Source organism: Jaculus jaculus, chromosome 14 (assembly GCF_020740685.1).
Source record: "Jaculus jaculus isolate mJacJac1 chromosome 14, mJacJac1.mat.Y.cur, whole genome shotgun sequence".
Lineage (NCBI taxonomy): Eukaryota > Metazoa > Chordata > Mammalia > Rodentia > Dipodidae > Jaculus > Jaculus jaculus.
The window spans coordinates 50,967,064-50,994,716 of NC_059115.1; the positions used below are offsets into that span (position 1 = coordinate 50,967,064).

Consider the following 27,653-nt stretch of genomic DNA (forward strand, 5'->3'; position numbering starts at 1 on the left):
CTTCATCCTGCTTGATGTCAGCCTCATGTGCGGGCCGTGAACAAACTGGGTCAAAACTGCAGGGCATAAGCAAGTATGTACTTTTGATGTCTTAGAAAATCATTAGTTGACTCCATTAAAATACTAAACTAGCCAATTCAGTCTTGTTTAAGCAATGATTAAAAATTAAAAAAAAACTTTCTTCCTAGGTGAGTTTTCTTGGAGTGAAGCATGAGAGAAGCTTTTATCAATACGAGGTGCAGTCCTTTCGCTACGTTTGGTTACATTTTTTTGAGGGACAAATTTTATTATTTCTAATATAGTCATTATATAAACACATATAAGCATTTATACATGGAATTAACATTTAAACACAATGTATGCATATACCAAGATATATTAATGGATTACATTATAGATGCATATATTAGAAATAAAACATACCAAAGGCATTCAATGAAGTTGTTTTTTTATAATAGGCTAACATGTGGAAGGGATTTATACCCTCTCAAGCTTAGAGAGAACCTGATTACTTTTGCTTCAGGCAATCCTTGGGTGGAAAGGGTAGAAACTCTTTCTCAATATAACAAGAGATGCTTCCTAGGAAGTTCAAACATGAAACAAGAAACAGATGAACTTCCTCCTCCTCCTCACATCACTCCCATAGCAAGGAGTTTGGTTTGAACTTGGATCCTCTCTGTGTCAGTAACACGTTACCTAAATAGCTATGTGCTGGCTTTTCCTCCACAACTTTGATTCTTCTTGCTCCAGCAGGTATCACCAACACTTCTATGTAACCTGTAAGGATCAATAAAACATGAAATAGATATCAATTGGCTTTCCTTCTTCTCTTCTTGTTTTGCTATTTCAGTGACTATTCAACAAAAAAAAAATTACTATAAAAGCTGTCATTAGTTTAAGTGAATTTTCTAGGAAAAAAATATTGAACACAGAGCTCTATTGAGAGCAACTAGGCAAATGTATTGGATGCAGAAAGTGCTCATGAATTGTGAGGAGAGGAAAAGCCCAATGGGAGAGCCCGTTGAAAACACACTGGATTGGGAGAGCGAATGCTCTGGGAATGCCTTTAAGTTAAAAGGTGCAGAGAAGAAGGTAACAGAGCTGGAGAGAAGACAGCTGGCCTGGAACAGGCCCTGTGATGGTTAAGCATAGGAAGAAAGATCAAGCATTCCCTGGGAAATTGGCAAAAGTTTTGAAAGTGGAGCTGGAGACAAGTGAAAGTCACACCAAGCAATCTACTGTGTCACCTCTGCAGGTGACACACAGATTAACATGAGGTGCATTTGGCATTTCTCAGGAAATATCTTCCAACAGCGGTTAGGGATATAATACTTGCAATAAAATAAAGTAACATGGGATAAGATGAGAGAATATGCAGAAACAGGAGAAATCAGCATTTCTTTGAGTGGAGAATAGTGATGGAGCAAGTGACTAGTTTTAGCTTAATAGTTGTTTTAAAATTAATGTTCCAGCATTTTTTGTATATTCATGTTTCTGACAGATTTACTTTAAAATGTTTAACCGATAATTGCAAAGCTGTCTTCTATTTGTTAATCATTTAAATTCCTCAAAATAATTAGTAATTTAACATATGGCAGAATATAACATAAATCTCACCTGATTGAAGGGCTAGAATTAGAGCATATGATTTTAAAATATTTTATATTTATTTATTTGACAGAGAAAGAGGGACAGAGAGAAAGAAAATGGGCATGCCAGGGCCTCCCGCCACTGCAAACTAACTCCAGACGCGTGTGCCCCTTGTGCATCTGGCTAACGTGGGTCCTGGGGAATCATACCCAGGTCCTTTGGCTTAGCAGGCAAATGCCTTAACTGCTAAGCCATCCCTCCAGCCCAGCATATGATTTTTCAATTAAGACTTCCATTCAAGTACACAATTTATTTAATTAGTAACTGAATTGCCCATTTTTAGTACTACCAATCATTTTAAGTAGCACCAAATGGTAAAAGGCATTCTTTAAGTGGACAAAATGTATAGTAATGAAAACACACATAGTTGTTGGGTATTTACACACATAAAAAAGACAAGGTAGTTTCTGTCAATAAATAAGCAGATAATTAAACTGGAAAGAGAGTGAATAGATAACTTATACAAATTTGAATTATATAAATTGCAAAATTATGTTTAAAATATGATATATAATGGCTAATTCCCTGCCTAAGTTATGGTTTCTAAATCTGCCTCCTTATTATGATCACATATCACTATGACTAACCACTATCCTTTCTTTAAAATGATAATATCTGTTATAAACACCTTAACTCAGAGCACAAAAAAGGCATATACATCAAGGGAAGTGTCTTAAAAAGAAATAAACAGAGGCTGGAGAGATGGCTTTGCAGTTAAGGCACTTGCCTTCAATGCCTCTGGGCAAGTGAATTTAGTAAGTTCACTGTGTCTTGGTGCTAACTTACTCTCCATTGGAGAATCTGCTTCTCTTTTTCACATAGATGTAGATCCTAAGGAGAGATCCACCCCATCATACCTCAAAAGGGCCCCGGTTGAAACTAAAAAAATTGTCAAAACTAGCAAGGGTGCTGATTTCCTGTTGAACCAGATACCAGCACAAGGGGGAAGGAGATCAACACAGAGAAAAATCAACTCCTACCAAATCAGAGAGACAGAGACCCAGAGGCCCCCAGTACCCCATCACTGAAGCAGACCAAAAATGAACCCAACATGACTCAGGGAAATTTTGCAGAAGAGGGGGCAGAAATAATGTCAGAGCCACATGTTGGGTCATGAAATGCAGAGACATTTATCGTACCAATAACTGTGGGCTAACTCCACAATGCACGACCCATATACCTCAACAAGGAGGGGCTAAAGGGGAGGGGGTAGGTCACAGATGAGCCTAATAATGGTACCAAACTGACTGTATTTTCTGAATACAAAACTAATTAATAAAAAAATTTTTAAAAATGGGCTTTTCTAACATACAGGTCGAGTAAGTAGCTGACTCGAGCTTTAAACTCGGATACATCAAATTCCACTATTAATTTTCCACTATGATATGTTATTGTTCCATAAAACAGACTACGTTAAACTATCACTCCCTCCCTCATGGTAGCAAACAGCCAAACAAAAAGCACACCTTCCTAATACGAAAAAGTGTGTTCATTTTCTTTTGTCAAAATAACACATTTGATGCTTATTTACTTCTCAGTGTATAGTGATAACTGTAAAGTGTCTAAGCTGGGCAAATATACAATTTATCTTTCATTTCTATAAAAAGCTATTGCTTGGATAAGCAAGTAATAATGAAAGACAAAATAAATGTACTAAGGGAAAATATTACTTCTCAAGTTTATTTTTTTTTCCTTCAACAAAAATGATTTCACAAACTCTAAAAAGAGCAAAGGGACAGAAAACACCCACATGTGTCTGCCCATGTGTTGCTCATACAATATATACAGTGTGCATGGCCTAGTGGATCAAAAAAGCTGCAAGCACTTCAAGAAATTCAGAAAGTCCATAAACTATATGGATAAAAAAAAATCTCAAGAGAAATAAATACAACATTCCTTAAATCACAAGAACATGGAGCCCAAGGTTGAACAGTAAGCTTGTATAGCTTTTTTATTTTAAATTTAACATTCTAGACCATGTAATGCTCCATTATGGATTAAGTTACTAGGTATCAATGTGCTACACCTAATGCTGGTAATTGAGAAAAATGGTGTGGAACCAAAACAGCCATTATACAAACAAATATAAATATGAAATATTATATAGATATAAGTATAAATTATGTAAATATAAAATTCCAAATGTATCCAGAGGTATACAATATGGACACAAAAAGCTTGTCAGAAATAGCCAAGCAGTAGGAGGCAGGACTTGTTCAGAGATCACTGCGCCTTAAGAAGGTGACGCCACACTGATGGCTATCCAGGAATTCAGCTGGTCAAGCTAAGAGGAAGCAGATAAACACAAATTTGAAGAGTGAGCTGCTTTGAGAAACTGGTTAGCCAGTATGAAAACCCACGTGGCAGTGATGCTGCAGAGAGAGAGAGAGAGAGAGAGAGAGAGAGAGAGAGAGAGATAGGTGATAGGGCCATCGCCATGAGTGGGCCGCATTTAAGATTCAGCTTTCCTTCCAGTGAACACTGTGAAGCACAGTGCAAGGAAGAGAAAGAAATGGTGAATTAGGTATTCTTCATTTCTTTTTTTTTTTTAAATTTTTTATTTATTTATTTGAGAGCGACAGACGCAGAGAGAAAGACAGGTAGAGGGAGAGAGAGAGAATGGGTGTGCCAGGGCTTCCAGCCTCTGCAAACGAACTCCAGACGCGTGCGCCCCCTTGTGCATCTGGCTAACGTGGGACCTGGGGAACTGAGCCTCGAACCGGGGTCCTTAGGCTTCACAGGCAAGCACTTAACCGCTAAGCCATCTCTCCAGCCCAGGTATTCTTCATTTCTTAAGGGCTTACAGTTAATATGACTTATCAAACTACTACATTTGAAAGTGGAAAAAAGTCAGAGGGTTTGAGGTAAAAAACTAAGGGAAAAATCCTGTACTTACATAGCTTCAATATGAGAAAAGCATCAGTGAAGTTTTAGTGGTATCTATGACTTCTCCTGTTTAATTGGGACATTAAATGTTGTTTCAAGCAAATACACCAATGCCTGTGCATATCTGTATTGGACAGTGAGCTGTGTACACACATTTTAAGTATGCAAGTGCTCTTTAGACATTGTAGCACTGTACTGTATCTTCAGTATCTTAAAATTCAGCTCAGCTTCAGCAGTGCAATACTTTTCTCAATATAAGCAGAAAGAATAGCTTATTTTAAGTATATTTAGTTGAAAGTCCAAGGGCCTGTTTCAGCCATGTGGCTTTTCTAAATCCCGGCCAGCAGACTGACTTGTGGGACTCACCATCTTTGCACAGCTTCAGAAACTGAGATTTTCATCTGCAATTTTCCCTGGATCTTAGTTTTATTTTATTTTTTAAAATTTTATTTGTTTATTTGAGAGAGTGAAAGAGGGTAAGAGGCAGACAGAAGGAGAAAGAGAAAGAGAGAAAGAGGGAGAGAGAAAATGGGCATGCCAGAGCCTCCAGCCTCTGCAAATGCACTCCAGATGCATGTGCTATCTTGTGCATCCAGCTTATGTGGGTCCTGGAGAATCGAACCAAGGTCCTTTGGCTTTACAGGCAAATGCCTTAATTGCTAAGCCATTCTGCAGTCCATTTTCTAATTTTTTATTATGGTGTGTCATATTGTTTGGGCTTGCTGCTCTATTTTTCTGCTTGGGCCTAGATAAAGATTATATTCAATCTTGAGGCTGTGTCTGAAATTCTTTTCAGGTTTTCTTTATCTATAATGAGCTCCTGTTCCTAGATTATTCCAACAAAAATTGCTTGTCTTTCATAATATAGCTAATGTACATTTCACCATAAGCATTATCAATGCTGTAGTCAAAATAAAAAAATATATATATATAAAATGAACAATGGTAATGTATGTGACACCAGCACATAAATCCTGATGGAAGTTGTCAGAAATGATGTGTCAATAGGGACATTCAGGAAAGGAGGGCAATGGAAGCACAGAAAATGCCTATGTCCTCCCAAGAAGCTGGAGAACCTGAGCACACAGCATTTGCTGCAGATGAAATACATTTGCAGGCCATTATAATCCAGCATAGACCTTCTCACTTTCTACTGGAACATTTCCAGACTCACACCACGTATATCATTCACACTCATCTCCCCCTTGTATCCCCAGAGTAGTGGTACTTACAGACGAAGAAACAGGAGAGGAGAGAAGTCTTGCTATTAATGCGTTTGGAACATGTTCCCACATCTCCCGCCACCTCTGTGATGGCTTTTACAACGCCACTCTGTTTTAGAACTCTGGTTCCAAGCACTTTTTTTTTCCTCGAAATTTAGTTAAAAACTTACAAAAAAAAAAAACAAAAAACAAACCACGAGAATAGAAACCTGAAAATGTGCAGACTAATAGTCTCAATGGTTGCTTCACGTGGTTGCAAATAATTACCTTTTGTTTTCACTGGAGAATATAGTATTTAGAAACCTGGTAAGATTAGCCAATGCAAATCAGGTGATTCCCTTGTTGCTGTAACTTACTGAATGCACAACAGATGACTTCATGCTCTCATTGGGAAATGAGTTTGTTCAAATTTCTGGCTCGTATCAAATATATTGTATGTCATCACCAAACATCATTCAAAAGTCACTGAAAATGTTCTTTAGTAGAATTAGAATAATGGCCTCTAAGTCAAGTTTAATGTCATCTTTTTATGCCAAAACATTACTTACTGTAATTTTGGAGAAAAAAAAAAACAGAACATTTACCTGCTCCTCTGGTGTGATTAAATTCTCCTTTAATGATTCTGCATGATTTTCCATTGCCATTGCACACCCCACAATGATCTTCCCTGGCCAGAGATCCCAAATAGCCATCACAACCAACTTTCTGTAAGTGAAGAGTAAGAATACGCCAAAATTGAATTTTTTCCCTTTGTTTCCTTCACTACTAATTTAGGATAAGTCTCATCTCTACAAGTCAGATATACTTAATGGCCAAAATAACAAAATGCTATGTTCTGTTTCCTCATGTCAAATGATAAAATCAGTAGAATGATGAAATTATAGGACTATATTTTATTATCTATTAGATGATATTCTAAAATAATTTAAAAATAATGAGGAAAATAAAATTCACTTTTATTGTTCTATCTTACTTTCTGGCTGGTTTCTTGGCAAATACTAAACAACACAAATGGTTGTTAAATGGTTGAATATGTTAGTACTTATTAGTTTCTTGATATTTTCCCAAACTCTACAAGTGTTTAAGTTGTGTGTGTGTGTGCGCGCGCGCGCGCATGCAGGCGTGTGTGCACGTGTGTGTGCATGCTTGCATGTGCTTGCACACCAGGATCTCTTGGTGCTGTCAACATTGCCAGATGCTGTGCCACTTTCTGCATCCAGGCTTTAAGTGGATTGCTGGGGAATTGAACTCAGGCTAGCAGGCTCTACAAGCAAGTGGCTTTCACCTCTGAGAAACCTACTTTAAGTAAAACTCTGGGAGACACATTATACTATAACTCATTAATCAAGTATTTTAGGAATGAAAGTTGCAGCTTTTGTGTTTTATAACTCATAGTTTCAACATGCTCACATAAGTCCAAAGGCTGAAGATGAACTATTTAGAAAGGGCAATGCCATTTGACAGGTGACTGATATGTAAAACATCCCTGGCATGTTGGATAATGGAAAATGACAGGGAAATCCAGAAATAAATCTGTATACTTTGTGATAGGAACTACTCTGAGCCAGGCAGGGCTACAAACAGAAAGCCCTATTCAAAGTCCTCAGTTCATCACATTTTTAATTCCATAATTAGTTTGGATGTAATAAAGCAAATCGTGTTAAACAAGCCCCCATTTGTAGAGAACTGGCAGAAAAAATACATGTTTTTAATTATACTGAAAGACAAACGAAGCATTTTAATTAAAAACTGAATCTTTAAGTGTTCTAATGATGTTGGAAGCCACAATCCATTTCAGAGAATTTTAATCTGATTAAAATCATTGATTCATATAGCATTTGTGCAGAATATTTTGCTGCAATTTTAATGTCGATTCAGGGATTCTGTAAAACATCTGGCTTCTGTGACACTATATGAAAATCACAGCAATGCACATGCAGTTAGGAAAACTGTTTTGAAAAATAAATTTAAAACATTCTAATCTGAAAACATCATATATAATATCATAATGTTAAGAGGTCTAATTATGAGATATATAATTCTGAAAACAGAGTATGTATAGTTCAATTTATCTATGATAACTTTTTACAGGTAACTAAAATATCACTTCCATATTCTGTGGAAGAATAAAGGAAAGTAATATATAATCTTAAGACTCTTTCTTATGCCAATAAGAATTAATTATGATTAAAAACTTTAAACTTTATAGCATGGTAGAAAAATAGAAAATATTAGAGCTGCAAAAACATTTAAGTTGCATGATCTTCCAAACTTCCAATGCAGAAGTCCCTAAACTCTGTTGGAACACTGATTAATACATACACAGGTTTTAACTGTTTTAAAATTTTGGGGCGTGTGTGTGTGTTCACTTATCGATTTTCTCTGAACTATATAGCAAAAAGCTAGTGGATATTGTCCTATCAAATTGGCTTCACAGATTAGTTAATGCATTTGTATATATCACATATGAGTTGCTCAAGAAGACCATTTCTTAATGGTATCATGGTTTCAGTACAGGGCCACCCAGTTCCTCCTTCATTGCTTGCAAAGTTATTTCTCTAAAATTTCTTGGACATGCATCAGAATTACCTAGAATAAAGTAACAACAAACAAAATAAACATAGCCCCATTTTCCTCAAAGCTATATCTCCCTCCTGGTGCTGTTTACCCAGTGGGGATAAAAAGGTTTGGTTTCCTTATCCCAAAATGTAGCAACTCCAAGAACCCAGCCCAGTTTAAGAGTTCCTCATGGGGTCAGCATTTCTTGTTGTGCACACAGCTGCATCCTTCTCATTTCCATGTTCACGGAAATGTTTGGCATTAAGCTTCTTGCATATTAACCATTAAAGGAAGTCAACATGAGAGGGTGTCAGAATTACGATGAAAAATTTCTATAGTATGGACACTGATCTTTCAACCATGCCTTTAATACACCCCTTAATTGAAAGTCTACTTTTTCAAACATAAATTTAAAGACTTCAGAAATATGTGCAAGTGAAAATTTTTTTTAGAAGACCAAAGCAAATAAAAGGTTAAGTGCTATGAACCAATTAAGGATGCTTACAAAACTTATTTGAGGGCTGGAAGAACGGCTTAGTGGTTAAAGCACCACTATGCAAAGCCAAAAGACCCAGGTTCAATTCTCCAGGACCCATGTAAGCCAGACACACAGCTTTCCACCATGCTATTAAATTTCAATGGCCCCCAGATCTTCCCTCAGCATACTTAGCATACAGATCTCCCTGTTGAAATCTTACCTGACAGCTGCCATTTGCACATCTATCTAATCCTCGATATCCACAGGAAGTTCCATCCATCACTTTTTCTGACAGTAGAACAGGCTGTTCTTTCCCAATAGGAGAGCAAAACAAGGTACATGGTTTTTCTGCATACAAAATGTATAAAATATGAGCAAACATGACTGTATAAATATTTTTACCTTAAGTTCTGTTATTTTAATGATGATTATTGAGTAAAAATCAAATCCAATACTAATTGAGCAATACAACATTAGAATATGGTAATACTGGAGGCTCATTCTATTAGAGGATATAATTGGAAAAAAAAAACATACCCAATGCATATTTGTTTCCCTCTTAGTAAATCTATGTGTTTTGAATTATTTTTAGATGTACATTTATTAATTTCTGGGACAAAAATTTTACTCCACAAACAATAATCATTCTCCCTAATATATATATATGAGGTATGCCCAAACTTTTATTCATATTTTTGCAATGATTATGTCTTACTTGTTTTTAAACACATGTGTGTGATGTATGTGTAGTTTTGTTGGCCATTGGTCAATAGCACATGACTTCTTCAAACACTCTTACCTTATTTTTTTAAAAAAATATTTTTATTTATAAGAGAGAGAGAGAGAGAGAGAGAGAGAGAGAGAGTGAATGGGCACACTAGGGCCCCTAGCCACTGAAAACAAATTTCAAACACATGCACCACCTTGTGCATTTGGCTTGCATGGGTACTGGAGAATTGAACCTGGGTCCTTAGGCTTTTTTAAAAATTTTTTTTAGTTTATTTTTAGTTATTTATTTGAAAGCAACAGACAGAGAAAGAGGCAGACAGACAGAGAGAGAGAGAATGGATGTGCCAGGGCTTCCAGCCACTGCAGATGAATTCCAGATGCATACACCGCTTTGTACATCAGGCTAACGTGGGTCCTGGGGAATCGAGTCTCAAACCGGGGTCCTTAGGCTTCACAGACAAGCACTTAACTGCTAAGCCATCTCTCCAGCCCCTGGGACCTTAGGCTTTTTAGACAAGCATCTTAACTACAAAGCCATCTCTCCAGCATTACTTTATTTTTTGATACTAGGTCTCTCACGGAACCTGAAACTCACCTGAATCAGCTAGCTTGGTGGGTCATTAGACCCTGAGGATCCTCCTGTATCCATCTTCACAGTGTTAAGGATTATGGGTAAGTGCCACTATTCCTGGCCATTACATGGGCACTAGGGATCTGAACTCAGTTCCTCATGCTTGCATAGCAAATGCTTTGTTGACTGAACCAACTCCCCATCCTGTCACCTCTTTATATTAAGAACACATAAAAATTCTGCCTATTTTTTATGTCCTGGTGAATATTTGCTTTATCCATGAAGTCTTCCTTGATGTTGCTCATCTCTAAATTCCCATATGCTAATTTTTAATTCTGTACACACATTTTCTAATTCAAAAGACTACTAGAGACAACAAAAGAACATCCAAGAAAAGAAAATACAATTACAAAAATTATTAGAAAATAATATTGGAATTTATTGGAAAATACACTGTTTTTTTTTTATTAATTAGTTTTGTACTCAGTGAATACAGTCAAGTTAGTACCATTGTTAGCCTCCTCCCTGTCCTCCTCCCTCCCCTTTGCCCCTCCTTGTTGAGGTATATGGGTCGTGCATTGTGGGGTTAGCTCTCAGTTATGGGTAGGATAAATGTCTCTGTGTATCATGACCCAATGTGCGGCTCTGACATTCTTTCTACCCCCTCTTCCACAAAATTTCCCTGAGCCATGCTGGGTTCAGAAAATAAACTAACTTTTAATTCTGTATAGGTTTCCTAATTATACAGTCTAGTAAAGACAAAAAAGAACATCCACAGGAAGCAATTGTCACCATATTCATCATAATCCAGAGCTGCAGAGAAACAATACATTCTCATGACAGCTTTGAACATGAGATACCACATATTCCCATAAAAGTATCAATCGTAAGGCACAACTGCTTACTCAGAGATCATGTCATTTTTCTATGATGCCCAGACTAGGAATCATCATTGCAAGGTGAAGAATTATTGAATGCCTATTATTCCTCATTGGCACCTTACCATCAATATGGTATGGCTGGATTTCAAACACTTGCATTTTAGATTCAATAGTGGCAAAAATTTTAAAGTTTTTTTTTTCCATACTTCTAAGCCTTCTACAGAGGAGTTATAATATTTGGTCACACTAGCAATACTGATATCCAAATCTGAAACTTTAGTGCAATTTCCATGGTACATTACTCCTCTATTGGCTTGACACCAGGCAGGCTTTTTACTGTTTGTTAAGTTTGTATAAATAGAATGCAAAATAATTTACAGTCTCTGACATTAATCTTCTCTTATTTTTTCAGTGGAGTTCCACGTATGCTGATGTAATTCTATAAATACAAAATAACAGCCCGAGGCAGAACCAGGGTATCACTTTGCACAGAGAAGACAGGCAGTTAAACAAACCTTCAGAACTGGTATTTCAAACAGTTTTCACATGTGGCTTCTGCAACCTGCTTTGAACAGTTTTGATGAGTTGGAACAAGGCCTATAAAGTGCATAGTTTTGAAATATCCCTTTAAGAGGCCATTATAAGCCATAGCACAGCATTTCTGTGTGCTCTCACACATTGAAGCAGGGCATGTTTTATTCAATAACTGCTAGCTCTATCTATATATCTTTGAATGTAAAAAATAGCTACTATAATTGCAATACTGTAAGAGTGGCAATATGCACTATTATTTCTGGAACTTAAAGGAGTGGAAAGGAGTTAGTTTCCCAGAAAATTCCACTCATATTCCAAACAAGAAGTCACATAAAATATTTGTATTTTTTCCTAATATAATGTATGCAATATAATGTATAATACCAACTCCATACTTTAGCTTTGTAGGCAACATAAGTCTTTGATCTCAATCTCATTTCCCGGACCAGTCCCTGGAGATTGTGACATTGCTTGGCAGGGAAGTACTATGTCTTCATTTAAAAGATCAACCCTTTCTTTATATGCATTAAACATTGATATCGGACAAATTTCAGCACACAGACAGTATGCAAAATATCAAAGTATTAAAGCCACACACAAATTTCAGCACACAGACAATACATAAAATATACAAGTGTTAAAGCCACACACCTATTCTTTCAGATAATAAATGTTCACTTATTTTCAGATATCATATTTATTTCTCCTAGCAACAGAATTATGTATCATACGAAAGTAATATGACCACACACACACACACACACACATATATATATATGTATGTATGCATGTATGTGTATATGTGTGTGTATGTGTGTGTGTGTGTGTGTGTGTGTGTGTGTGTGTGTGTGTGTGTGTATATATATATATATACATACTTTTTTTTTTTTTTTTTGGTTTTCAAGGTAGGGTCTCACTCTGTTCCAGGCTGACCTGGAATTAACTCTGTAGTCTCAGAGTGGCCTTGAACTCATGGCGATCCTCCTACCTCTGCCTCCTGAGTGCTGGGATTAAAGGTGTGTGCCACCACTCCTGGCTATATTTTAATATATACTATGTAACATTGAGGCATCTGATGTCATATAATTTAGACTTTAACATTCTATACTTCTTTTTGCTCCAAAATGATATATCAAAGCTAGCTATTCTTGTGTATTTAATTCATCACACAAAATAATGTGCTAAATTAATTTGTGTTGGAAAATTATCAAAATGTATGTTAGGGCTGGAGAGATGGCTTAGCAGTTAAGGCATTTGCCTGCAAAACCTAAGGACCCATGTTCAACTCTCCAGATCCCACATAAGCCAGATTCACAAAGGTGAGGCAAGCACAAGGTGGCACATGCCCACTAGGTGGTGCAAGCATCTAGAGTTTACTAATAGTGGCTGAGAGCCTGGTGCACCAATTCTCTCCCTCTCTGTCTGTCTCTCTCTAAAATAAAAAGAATGAGAAAGAATATAAAAAAAAATTAAAATTGAGAATATAAGTTAAAACCAAAATAAGAAAGTACCTCATTCTAATAAGAATGACTATTAAAAAAGACTAACAATAGTAAGTACTAATGAGGATGTAAAGGAAACAGGATCCTGTTAAGCTATTGTGCAGGAATATAAGCTAGAACATTCACTGCTGAATGCAGTAGAGAGATTCATCAAACTTAAAAAAAAAACTACTATAAGAACCATTAACTCTACTACTGAGTATGCATTCAAAGACAGAGAAATCAGTATGTAGCAGAGATATCATGTTAATTCCAGTACTATTTACATTATCAAGAACTCTAAATAACATAAGTACCTACTAACTGATGAATGGTGTGAAGAAAATGTGTATATATACACAAAGGGATACTATTCAGACATAAAAAGAATCAAATTCTGCCATTTTATGAATAGAATTTGAGATCATTTGTTAAGTGAAATAAGCAAGTCATACAAAGACAATTATCACATGATCTTATTCATGTGTTACTTCTAAAAACGTGAATGTGGTTTTATGAAAATTGAGAGTAGAATGGTGATTATCAGAGGCTGTAGAGACAGCAGTGGAATACACAGGGAATCTATGATCAGTGGGATACTAAATTCTAATTAGACAGAAGCCAGAATTTTTAGCGTGCTATTGCTCACAAAGTGACTTAAGACCACAATTTGTACTCTACATTTTGCAAAGGTACAAGAACAGATTAAGAAACTTTTCATCATAAATATTCAAGGAGATAAATATATTTAGCCTGATCTGAACAGTGCAATATACTATGAATGTATCAATATATGAGTGTGTGATAGTTAAATCTTGTCAACTTGATGGTATTGAGATCACAATGGGAGAAAAATACATACGGGTTTATCTGTGAGGGAGTTTTGAGATTAGCTTCATTAAAGCATGAGGATGCATCATAACTGTGGGCGGTACCAGTCTATAGACTAGGGTCCTGGACTTCATAAAGAGGAGAAAGTGAGCTGAGCACCAGCCTTCTTATCTCTTTGCTTTATGATGACTGTGACCTACAGATTTATTCTCCTGCTGTCATTTCTTCCCATTCATGATGGACAATATCCTCCTTTATTTATTTATTACACAGAGAGAGAGAGAGAGGGAGAGAGAGAGAGAGAGAGAGAGAGAGAGAGAGAGAGAGAGGGAATGTGTGGTGACATGAGTCCTTCTAAGGAGGCTCTGAAAGTTCACTATATTAAAATATGAAGTTGGGGACTGGAGAGATGGCTTAGTGATTAAGTGCTTGCCTATGAAGCCTAAGGACACCAGTTCAAGGCTCCATTCTCCAGAACCCAACATAAGCCAGATACACAAGATAGCACATGCATCTGGATTTGGTTTGCAGTGGCTGGAGTCCCTGGTGCACCCATTCTCTCTCTTCCTTTCTGCCTCTTTCTCTATCTGTCTTTTGCTCTCAAATAAATAAAAATTAAAAAAAAATTAAAAAGATGTGAAGGTGAACCAAAATGCTGTAATGGAGACTGTCCTTTCTCTCTAGATTCTGAAGATGTTAGAACCATGGAATGTCTTCCCAGGAGGTTTCCAGATATGGGTAGAGAAATCCTCCAGGGAGGCTATGCATGCTGTAGGAAGCAGAGCTGGGACACGTGAAATGCCCTCACCCTCTGGAGTGCAAATGATTCCATCAGGGGACCCCAATACCAGGCATGGACCTGCAAGATTTGGATGTTGTCTTGCTGGGTTTTTGTCTTGCTCTAGCCTTGCAAGGTCCTCATTCCTGTTTTTGAATTAGGAATGTTTATCCTGTGTCATTTTTATTGGAATTGTTAAACTATTATATATGCGCACAATTCAAGAGTTTGAGTCTCAGAAAAGACTCTATACTTGAATTTTTGAATAGTTTTGTATGTTAAAGAATATGTGGATTTCTGAAGAAGGACTTCATGTATTATGCATGACAATATTGTCAAGAGCCTATGGGGGGCAGTTTATGTTTTAAAAGTGATGCATTTAAAGTTAAGTTAATAAGGGATAGTGTTGTCAACCTGACTTTAGAGTCAGAATCAAAAAAAACCTATGTGATTGTTAATGAGGGAGTCTGGAATATGAAATTGATTGTGGTGGAAAGACCCACCCTAAATTTGGGAAACACAATTCTATGGGTTGGGGAGGGGCTTGACTGAATAACATTCATCTCTGTTTAACACACACACACACACACACACACACACTTTTCATTATACATAAAATTTTCTGTGTTGTTGTATGAATGAGTTAAAAATAAATTTATTTTCCTATGTGATTGTTAGTGAGGAAGTCTGGAATATGAAATTAATTGTGATGGGAAGACATACGCTACATGTGGGAAACAATTCTATGGGCTGGGGAAGGGGCATGACTGAATAACATTCATCTCTCTTTGCTTCATCTCTCACCCACACAAACACACTTTTCATTATATGTACAATTTTCTGTGTCTTGTGACTGAGTTAAAAATAAATTTACTTTTATGTTAAACTGCTAATTAGGCAACTAGATTTGTTACTCACTGATATAAATATGACTTACATCAGGTGTTTATTTCACAGTAATTTCTCTTTCATGCAAGAGAACAAAAGTGTGTGTGTGTGTGTAGGGAGAGAGAGAGAGAGAGAGAGAGAGAGAGAGAGAAAGAGAGAGAGAGAGAGAGAGAGAGAGAGAGAGGGAGAGAGAATGAATTAGCATGCCAGGGCTCACAGCCACTGTAGTTGAACTCCAGATGTATGTACCCCTTGATGCACATGTGTGACCTTGTTCACTTGTGTCTGGCCTATGTAAAACCTGGAAAGTTGAACACTGGTCCTTAGGCTTCGCAGCCAAGCACCTTAACTGCTAAGTCATCTCTCCCGCCCTTTCTTTGTAATTTCTAAAAGAATTAAATTGACGCTAAAGGGATAAGTGTGTCCATCAGGTTGGCCTTTAAATACTCACGCTTGTGCTCAAATAGTGCTCCCACTTTTGATCACCAAAGCTTCTTTTCACAGAATGAGGTGACTACTGGGGAGACTCCATAGTTCACAAAGTGTGAGAAGCGACAATTAAATGCTCAGCATTAAATGAAAAATCTGTCACACCTGCCAAAACTCGGGGAACATTGTGGAAGGGGTAACAGAAAGAATGCAAGAGCCAGGAGATGGAGAGGAGGAGAAGTTTGGAGCATTGTATTTTGGATATGTGGTGGCCATTGCATTCATGATCCCATAGTGGCTGTTACCTGTACACTGTTGGGACAGTGCTATCATGGATGAAGAAGGATGGAAAAAATAAAATAAAGACATCGTAATAGTCTAGGGACTGGTTGGAAGGAGGAATTGATTCAGTAGAAGCAGTATGAGGAGTACTGGTGAGAAAGAGTGATGGGAGGGGATGATGATCAAAACACATATGTACATATACTAAATTATCAATAAAGAGTTTTTTAAAGGTATGTGAGAAAGAAGGAGTAATCAGTAAGATAACTGAAAAGGGAAAAGGGTCGCATCTGAGGTGCCCTGGGAGGACTGGCTTCAGAAAGTGAATACAAGTTTGGGCAGATGCCAGAAAGGAGATGAAGTGTCTGTGATGGATGTAAGCTCAGGGCTTGACGGTGGGAGGAGAAGAGGTCACTGTCTAATGAAGGTTCTTTTTTTTTTTTCCTCCTGTTACAAAGAGAGAAGAGAGACAACCTGCAACTGGTTATTGGTCTCTGTTACTGCTTGCGTGTTCCTGTACTTAAGCCAAGAGAATGCGCTCATCAGCAGGAAGCCCTGAAGCCATGCAGGTTAGGAGCCAACAGTAGTGTTAGGGAAATGATGGAGACTGCAGCTCCATTTGACGAGGGGTATTGGGGTCACGAGTGGACTGATGAAGATGGAGTACTCTGCTGTAGTTTCCTCACTGAAGCTCCAATCCGCAACCAACTTTCCATGGGAAAGTAGCGCTGTGAACTAGTAAGGCAGCTAGTAATCTTCTGGAAATTCTTATTTGGAAGTAATAAAAGATTTGCAGCCAAGGCAGCATAGCATCCTATACAGTTTTCCTAAATATCGCACCTCAGTCAATATGGTAAAATAGAAAAACTAGGAAAGGGCTGGGGAGATGGTTTAGCAGTTAAGGCACTTGCGGGCACAGCCAAAGAACACAGGTTCAATGCCCCAGGACCCACATTGGCCAGATGCACAGGGTGGCACATGCATCTGGAGTTTGTTTGTAGTGGCTGGAGACCCTGGCATGCCCATTCTCTCTTTGTCTCTCTCCATCTTTCTCTCTCACGTAAATAAATAAAAATAAAATATTAAAGAAAGAAAGACTTGGAAATGCCTTGTTGAGTGGAATGTTTATAATATGGCTTACATAATTATTTACAATCACAGTATTAAATTAGTCCATCTGCATAAAGGTGTTCCTCCGGTTGCCTCTTCATACTGACACAAGTTTTCATGTCTGTCAAGAGTTGTAACTTTAAAATTTCTGAGAATCCCATCATTTTATATTTCTATCAGCAATACCTGGGATGTCTAGATTCTCTCTATCTTTGCCAGCATTTGTTGTTGTCCATACATTTTAATTTTAGTTGCTACAATAGGTAAATAGCTATGTCTAACCGGAATTGCAGATTATACCTTTGTTAATCCTGCAAATATAATATCCCAGTAAGGTGAGGACTAAATTCCTTTTCCAGACGACTACAGGATTATTTGGAAAATTATGCTAGCATTCTAAAACATTTTTCATGGCTAGACTCTACTTAGTTGTATGGTGGTGGGTCTGTGGGCCTTACCTTCATTAAAAACTGCTTGCCACTGGAGGGCATGCTTTGGGGAGGAAGTTTTAACGCTGTAAGCTTGACATTGCCAGTCTCTGAATCCAGGCAAACCTGCAGGACAGGGCGGATTCTCACATACTCTGTACTGCTTTCTGGGACCATTACAATCCCTTGCTTCAGACTCTAGTCTAGAAAAGATAGTACAAATAATTAAACTGACCTTTTATGACCAAAACCATTTTTAAATTTGAAAACCACCATATAGTAAAATATAATCCTTTACAATCATACCTACCATTGAAAGCAGGAATTTGTTATAAAGATTCACATCAGGACATTCAGATGTTTATTATGATAATACACAAAATATATCTTTCAATCTTTAATTGATTTTCTTTCCAAACTATGTGAGTGGTAAAAAGCAGCTTGTCATGAAAATCAAATACAGGCATAAAAGGCAGAGGCTAGGTGCAAAGTAGGAGCACTATAATTCCTGTGATTAAGTTTGGGTCTCAGAATTATGAAACATGTCTTCAGGTGAATGCGTGTAGGCCCTTGGAAGTTGCTTGTGACTGAGGTGTGCTACAGACGGTGAAAGCCTATAGGCAGAGATGCATCCTCACTGGCCAGGGGCCTCTGTAGGCATGATGGTATCCAATGAGATAACCTTACCATGATCCCCGTCTGTACATGTGTTCAGGTTGACTTGATTTTAGTATTAGCAATATAAATTTTTCGTATCATTACTTGTTTTTTCTGAAGTCCCATCATATTTCTATTCTCCACATTCTTCCTTTGCCTATTCTCATAATTTCTTTAATACCCATGTCTCTCCTTTTTTTTTTTTTTTTTTCTTTTTCTTTAGGCTTTTGAGGTAGGGCATTTCTCTGGCCCAGACTAACCTGGAATTCACTATTCAGTCTCAGGCTGGTCTCAAATTTAGAGATCCTCCTACCTCAGCCTCCTGAGTGCTGGGATTAAAGGCATGCTCCAAGGCCAGCCTCTTCTCTCCTTCTTCCAGCATATTTTATTTGACTCACTCAAAATTATCTTGTTTTGTAGTTTCATTATTTATTCTGAGGAGGGATGGTTTGATTTTCTTTAAAAAAATTATATATATATATATATATATATATATATATATATATATATATATATATAAATTATATTGTCTATTAGCTACAGAAAGAGTGAAAATGAAAATGCCAGGGTCTCTGGTCACTGCAACCGAACTCCATACGCATGGGCCACCATGTGCATCTGGCTTATGTGGGACCTGGAGAATCAGGCCTGGGTCCCTAGGCTTTGCAGTCATGCGCCCCAACCTCTAAGCCATCTCTCCAGCCACTGATTTTCTTTTGAAACGACATTTTATATAAATAATTTGATGCAGTTTTCTTGTTTTCTGAAGTGTGGTAGAGTTGAATGCTTTGCTTTCAAATATGGTTTATTGGCAAATGTTTTTGTATTCACAATGTGAAGAAAGAATTCTCTCCTCCCACCCCTGACCAACCCAAGAGCTCTGAGTTTACCGCGGGCATCTGCGCTCTCGACTGCGGATTCCAGAACTGCAGGTTCGGCTACAGGAACTCCACGTGCTCCACTCTCCAGCAGGGTGCTCAGGGGCGGAGGTCCTGCTGGTACATTCTCCAGCTTTACACCACTATTCCAAAAGTTATGTCTTAGGTGAACAAATCAGGGCACAACTGAAAATCATTCATTGGCCTATTTAGTCACTGGAATTAATGCAAGTAAATTAGGACTGTGGCAGCCCAAAACATGAAAAAAGCCTGGAAAACACAAGAAGTTGGCACTTGCGATATAATAACCCAGTACTGACAGTGCGTTGTCAGGTAACAAGGTCTTGCCTCAGAGATTTGGTGCTATAATGCTAAGACTTCAGTGTTTGCTGTGATGGTATAGGATGGAGATGATGCAGAGGAAATTTGATGTAATAAAAGCAGTAAAAAAGACCAGCATATTCTAAGGACCCCCCAAAAAAACCCCCAAAAAACCTAATAATGTGAAAGGGTAAAAATAAGAAATAGCTAAGTAAAACATTTCAGCAAATTCAAAACTTTTGAACTGAAATATCATTGATTCAGATTATTTTCCATCTTTGCAATTTAAAAGATGTTATTTAATTTTAAGAATTTCCTTTACATCTCACCACGGAAAGAGCTCCCAGTGTGCTGAAATTGTTTTAAAGATCTAAGCTATTAGGTTGTGAAATTCTGCACTGCATTCCAAGTATTCTGTAGCAAGTTTGTTATCTATGAACTGGGCAAGTTAATTGGTAAGAATGATTAGGGAAAAGAAAAGAGAACAGCCAGAGCCTTTTTATTTTTGCTTCTTTTTCATGAAATTAAAATTAGTGCAGCGAGTGAGGAGTGAGGCTATTTCAGTAGCCAGGATTACGTGGACAAGAGCACAGTACTTTCTCTAGAATGCCTGAAACTCACATGGGTCGTGGTAACAGAAAACAAACAGGTCAAAGCAGGAAATCCTTCTTGAAAATAAGTTAAAATTTAAGACCATTTAGGTTAGTCATGGTCAAATGACATGGTTGAGAAAGTTGATGCTTCCAGCTTTGATGGATTTCCTTCATTTAAGGATATCATTATTTACAAACAATTTTAAGGTAATTGCAGAAATGCTATGATGCTCAGAGGGCTCTCATCCAAGGGAGAAAGGAAATTATATTTACCTAAAGAACCTTTTTTCAGAAATTGAATGAAACAATGAGCACAATATACAAAGTTTCATGGATGATACCTACAATAACAATAGTACTTCATTATGAGTATCATTATAGTACTGTTATTGAGTTTATGAACAGAAGTGACATGCCATTCATTCAGGTATTTATTGATCTGTCTTGACTTAAAATTTATTTTGAGAGTTTTATTATTCATAGAAGAATTTGAAATTAATAATATATTACTTAATGTGAGCTCAGTTAATGTTTATACACACACACACACACACACACAAATCTGCATCTGTCAACTATGTTGTCAATGTCTTTGGATATGTATGTGTGGTGTGGTATGAGTACACATGTAGGTACATGCATGCACACTGGTGCTTCTGCATGCATCGGTGCTTGTGTGCAGGCCAGGAGTAGACATTTGGTGTTCCTCCTCAATTACACTCCACCTTATTTTTATTTTAATTGTTTTGATACAGGGTCTCTTACTGCACCTAGAGCTCATCAATTTGGATAGACTCCTTAGATAGTCCTGGGACCCACCTGTCTCTGACTCCCAGCTCTGCATTTCCAGATGTGCACCACCATGTTCAACATTTCTCTGATTCAAAGGATTCAGAGGATTTGAACTCAGGTCCTCATGCTTGTGTGGCCAGCACTTTACCCAGTGAGCTACTGGGCTGAAACAGTGAGCAATGTCATGGCAGCTAGGGAAAAACGCGAGTGTGGAAGCTGTCATACTTCAGTCGATCGCCATATCTGGACTACTTGATTCATATATTTTTTCCCATGGAGCATACCACTGCTCTTTGACCATTTACCAGCAGGATGATATTGAAAGGCTGGAGAAGAGTTCATAGCAGAGTAAAAATATTCTGGAATAGGCTGGCATCTAGATCTGCATTAATTTAAACAAGATCACATCTGGCTGGAGGAGGAAAGTGAAAACAAATATGCCAGCTGCCAGTATGCACATGCAAATTAATGAAATTTAAAGAAAGTAGAGCATAACATGTAAAGTTTGTCACCTCCAAACAACCACATCTTTGGATAAAAGGAGGGTGACCTGCTTTTGTTTCTTCTAAGTAATGCTTACCTCCACATTAAAACATATGTAGATTATCATACAGTATGTTACATTGGATTTTTGTCTAGAGAAGTACTGGTAATATTTTCCATCAATTTGGTCTATGTTTTGTGCCATGCATTTGTACTTTTTAATCTCACAGAAGATACACATGGTTTTAAAACTCAAAATTTGTCTTATTAACAAATTCAGTACGGTTTATTAAAATACCATTGTTTATATAATAAATACATACATACATACATACATACATACATATACATACATATATATACATACATACATATACATACATACATACATACATATATATTGTTGACTATCTCTGAGGCAGTATATACACTACAGAAGTCTAAATGTATTACTGTTGCACCAGAATTTTAATGTGGATATGCCTGGGAGGGCCATGAAAATGCACAATTGGAAGAGTGTCATGTAAACTTCGAGGCAGACTGACCATCCTCCAAGCAAACCCTGTGCCCACACTGAGGAGAGAAGAGGAGTGAGGGAAACATACGTCTCTCTTCATATGCACTCTGTGTTTGTCAGGACATCAAAGCCCCCAGTATTTTTTATAGTGGTTCACAATAGCCAGCTTGTGTATTTTAATTTAGGAAAGTAAAACCTACATTATAATGAATCCTTTAAAACAGTCTAAAATTTTACTAAGTTTGTATTTAACTTTAATTTCCTTCCTGTGCTTATCAGATATCATAAGTAAAAAGCATATATTCATTATTTTTACTAACTCATTCATAGACTCCTTAATCTCTGATAAATATACATGTACTTATATTGCTACTTGTAAAATTGTAGCAATGGTGCAAAGAGAAAGGAAGAATAAAAAGGCTGCCTTTAATTTGGAAAATTCTGTATTTAATAGTACATAAATACTTTCAAAATTGTTTTGAATAATAGAACCATGTAGGTACCTTTTAAGACTAAATCACATACTCGTAGACAAAGTAGATTCATACCACACAATTCACATCACCACTAAGTAGCCAACTTTACAAATGCTCAGCTTTTTTTCTTGACTTGCAGTATACCAATGACTGCTGTTTATTGTGAGGGTGGACGCATTTAAATGCTTTAGCGTCTCCACACACAGAGACCTAGTGCGGAAGCTGTCTCTATGGTGGCTCCTACCAGAGCTGGGACACATACCTGGGCATTTGAGAAGGCCCCATAGCCCGAGGAGTTCATTAGTTATTTGAACATACAACATAATACAGAACTTCCATGAGGGTATCACTAACATGATCATAAGAACTCATAACATTTTACTTTTGTTGAGTGAAGTTTTGATTGCAGATAGAAGTTTTGCTCTTGAGACCTGAAGAATACCAATTACTCTGAACAATATGAGAAGAAATAATATAATAGAAACATATCTAGAAATTCAAATTATAAAAAGGAAAGGTTAACTAAGATGAATGACTGGTGTGATTAAGGACTTTTGGCTGAACAGTTAGTCAAATCTGTATTGCTGCATTTGTGTTCCATGGACGATGCAGCTTTCTGATTTAAGTAAGAAAATAGAATAACAACATGAGACTTATCTAAAATGTACACACTATTACACTTCTGTGTATAACTTGAGAAAAAAAAACAGACTTAAGTTTTCATTCTCCATTTAATGCCATAGAATCATATTTGGTTCTGTCTATAAACAACTGACTGAGGTTTCACAGAAGTTTTTTCCAAGGAACTACTGTCTTACTGAAGAGCACCTAGGGAGGAAGAATTTCAGTTTCCACTCAACCAACCTGTACATTTTGTTTTTTAATTGAATAATCAATAGAAGTAATAAAAAAGTATGTGTTCATATCAAACTACTCAGGAATGGCTAGAAAAAAAAAATGCTATGAACTCACATTACCTGTTGCCTTACTCCCATCTATAAAATCCACATCCTTTAGAAAGGTTTACTATTAATTACAATCTGTAGTTTATATTTTCAAACTATGTTTTAAAAATATGTGTGCACTTCCCTCTATAAGCATTTAAGTTTTTCTTTAATCTTAGTGGTTTTTATCAACTATCTGTTTTTCTGACATGACTATCTTAACAATATGTGTTGTAGACCTCCTTATGCCATTGCACACATATCTGCTTTGCTTCACAGAAACCACACAGTAACTATTCTTGTTCTGATGAATACTTTTTTCATTTTTCTTTCTTGCCATGGCAAAATGCATCCTTACACACGCATCTTTGTGGGCATGGGTGAGATTGTATGTAGGTATATCTTAATATTTTAAGTACTTAGGGCAATTTTCCAATTGCTAGATTACTACAGTTTTTCAAATGGTGCTTTTAACCTAGCATGGCATATAATTGATTTTTTGCCAATCCACATTCCAATAATATACAAATAAAATAATACAAATTAAAATATTATGTAGAGTACTGACCTATTCAATTTTTGTTAATGGAGCCATAACTATAAGTTCACCTAGGTCCATCACTTTCATATTTCTTAAAGGAAAATTAGTTTTGGATAACATTTGTTTTGATCTTTAAATGTATAACTGCAAATTAGTTTAGCCCTTTATGGTTATTAAAGGAAGTTAAGGGCTGTTTAGCAATTAAGGTGCTTGCCTACAAAGCCAAAGGACCCAGGTATGATTCCCCAGTTCCCATGTCAGGCAGATGCACAAGGTGAAACATGCATCTGGAGTTCGTTTGCAGTGGCCAGAGGCACTGGTGTGCCCATTCTCTTTCTCTCTCTATCTGCCTTTCTCTTTCTTTCTCCCTGAAATAAATAAAATATAAAAGGAAATTAATTTGAACAGTTTATTGATGATGGCTACACTGACAATGAAAACTTAAAGACACCCAATTGTACTCCTGAGATTTAAAAGATTCCATAGTGTTCTGAGAAATTTTGCCATTTATGTATTATCTATGTTATGACTGCTTATTTGAATTGTAAAATAATATGAACTCACATGTTTTTGAAAGTATAAACCAATACCATAATAGACTTCAATGAAAATTCATTCCCCCGATATTAAAAAACATGAATATGAAAAAACATTAAAAAATTAAGGATACATAAAATGATAACATATTCATATACTGAATTTATCCCACTAAGCAAAATATATATGGCCAACCAGAAGGAGAAAATGCAAGTTTCTCAAGTTTCATTTAACATTTTCATTAGCTTTAGGCCACATAAATGACTTACCTTACCAGGGTCACAATCAGTTCCATCCATTGGAGGATCAAGTTTGGTTTTGCATTCTTTTTCACCTTCTACTTTGCACCACAGTCCTGTACAAATAACATGCTGAAAGCAAAGGTACAATACAGTAAGTTCCAAAATGAAGTCCATTATTTTTGAGACAGAAATTTTTGACAAAATAAAATTATATTAGAATAAAAATATACTTTAGGTACTCTTAATATTAGATATAACTGAAACAGCCTAGAGTTTGTTGGGATAGAAAGGGTCATCTAAAACAATAGAAAATATACTAAAAAAAAGTTAATTATTTTAAATATCTGTAACTAAATTTAGAAATTATAATTATATAGATATAAATAAAAATACATAGATAACAACATTTAGGGCAGGAGAGATGGTTTAGCAGTTAAGGCTCTTGCCTGTGAAACCTAAGGATCCAGGTTTGACTCCTCAGAACCCATGTATAGGAAAAAGGAAAACCAGTTAGCAGTTTGCTGGCAGGTTGATAAGTAAAAAGGACATTTTTGTATTTATTTTTTGGAAGCTTAATCTGGTGGTTGGATACAATACAGGATAGGAATTGCAGGACAATCAAAGTTAAGTAATGATGGAAACCAAGTACATACATTGTGAGGAATAAACTTAACTAATGCTGCAAACAAGTGTGTTGTAATTCAATCCTGAACTTTTCACAACTCCTAAAGTATTATTTTCCTATTTTTATTTATTTTAGATTTAGATTTAAGAACTATTTGTCAGTTTCTGAATTTGCAGTCAATTGTGTCATATAATTCATTTACTCCATTTTATCTCCTGTAACAAACATTTTCTCTACATCAAAATGCTTCATGCAAATATATATTATTATATTTAGAAATTCATTATCTAAACTAATGTGTTCTTAGTTACAATATATTTCTCAAAAAATTCATTGTCTTAAAGAATTCTTAAATATTGCTGTCCTGTAGTATCCTGGGTTCTAGAAAATCCCCAAGGGCTAGTTATTCTTCATGTGCTTTTGAAGACATATTCATAAATAGACCTCTGACCTAGTAATTTTAGTTGCTAAACACTTTGCCCCTTTCAAGACAAATTCAGTTCAAAATTAACTGTCAAAGGAACAGAAAGGGCTAGAAAGATGCCTTGATCTTTAAGGCACTTGCCTGCAAAGCCTAAAGACCCACGTTTGACTTTGCACATCCCACACAAGGTGACCCAAGTGTGCAAGGTCGTACATGCGCACAAGGTGGCACATGTGTCTGCGGTTTGACTGCAGTGGCTGGAAGCCCTGGTGCGTCAATCTTCTCTCTTATTAAAAAAAAGTAGATGAAGAAGCAGAATTTTCACCATTAAAAACCAAGTTGTCTGATGTGATCTTAGAGCTCTGTTCTACAATCACTATTCTTTCCCTTAGGAGAATGGTTGAGAATGAATGTAATACAAAGCCCTCTCCATATGTTACACAGGCAAATGTCAAATTTTATTTTATTAACTTGGTTTGCAAAAAAACAAACAAAAACCAAAAACTGATAATACTTCCAGTATTTTGCACAGGACATCACAGCTCAGCGTTTTCTTCTTAAAAATCCTATCATTAATACTATATAATGAAAAAAGATCTCTAAAGCATTTTGGATGTTTACCTCAAATAGGATTTTTTTAAAATTTTTTTAAATTTTTATTTATTTATTTATTTGAGAGAGACAGACGCAGAGAGAAAGACAGATAGAGGGAGAAAGAGAGAATGGGCACGCCCGGGCTTCCAGCCTCTGCAAAAGAACTCCAGATGCATACGCCCCCTTGTGCATCTGGCTAACGTGGGACCTGGGGAACCGAGCCTCGATCCGGGGTCCTTAGGCTTCACAGGCAAGCACTTAACTGCTAAGCCATCTCTCCAGCCCTCAAATAGGATTTTAATAGGCTTCCTTGAATGTACTATATCATGTATAGTTAAATGGAAAACTAACTGTTCATAAATTTATCATTTCTCATAACAAATAGTTCCAATAAAATATCCTCAAATGCATGTCAAAATAAACCATATTAAAAATGATATGCATTTAAGCAGTAATTAATCCTTGGACATAGTAAGCACTGCTTTTCCATGTATTATCTTCCAAAATAAAATTTCAATAGCTCAACATTTTACCACAAATACAGCTCAAGTTATTGAATAATGCTTTAAAAATTCGTTCTAGGGCTGGAGAGATGGCTTAGCGGTTAAGTGCTTGCCTGTGAAGCCTAAGGACCCCGGTTCGAGGCTCGGTTCCCCAGGTCCCACGTTAGCCAGATGCACAAGGGGGCGCACATGTCTGGAGTTCGTTTGCAGAGGCTGGAGGCCCTGGCGCGCCCATTCTCTCCCTCTCCCTCTATCTGTCTTTCTCTCTGTGTCTGTTGCTCTCAAATAAATAAATAATTAAAAAAAATTCGTTCTAATTCGTTATTATCCTGTTACCACTGAAGAGTGAAAGTTGATTGTTCATATTCCCACTAAGAACACATCTTTTCCCCAAATCAACAATCTTTTAAAGAACTTGGATTCTCAACTTACATAAATGCTCTAGAGAAAAGAAAGAGAAATCATACTTATAAATACATACTATGACACCAAAACAATATAGGAATTTTAAAAGAAAAAAATAGTGATCTATAATATTTGAACTTAGACTTAAATACAGTAAACAAATATTAACGGGATGAATACAGTAATAAAAAATTCAATGTAGGGCTGGAGAGATGGCTTAGTGGTTAAGGTGCTTTCCTGCAAAGCCTAAGGACCCACATTTTACTCTCCCAAGTAAGCAGATGCACAAGGTGACACAAGCATGCAAGGTCACATGCACACCACAAGGGGGCGCATGCATCTGGAGTTCAAATACAGTGGCTGGAGGCCTAGCTGGTAAATTC

General features: G+C 36.7%; 1 protein-coding gene across 1 annotated transcript in view; it reads right to left on the reverse strand.

Annotated features, from left to right (window-relative positions):
• Nucleotides 1–27,653, reverse strand: part of Adamts19 (ADAM metallopeptidase with thrombospondin type 1 motif 19) — a 220,340-nt gene that overhangs the window by 53,880 nt on the left and 138,807 nt on the right. Inside the window, exons 11-16 of the mRNA XM_045133955.1 lie at nucleotides 24,747–24,848; nucleotides 19,286–19,416; nucleotides 17,769–17,941; nucleotides 9,017–9,144; nucleotides 6,344–6,464; nucleotides 697–777 (exon numbers count right to left, since the gene is read on the reverse strand). Coding sequence (XP_044989890.1) covers nucleotides 697–777; nucleotides 6,344–6,464; nucleotides 9,017–9,144; nucleotides 17,769–17,941; nucleotides 19,286–19,416; nucleotides 24,747–24,848 — 736 coding nt within the window. The remainder of the gene's footprint in view (nucleotides 1–696; nucleotides 778–6,343; nucleotides 6,465–9,016; nucleotides 9,145–17,768; nucleotides 17,942–19,285; nucleotides 19,417–24,746; nucleotides 24,849–27,653) is intronic.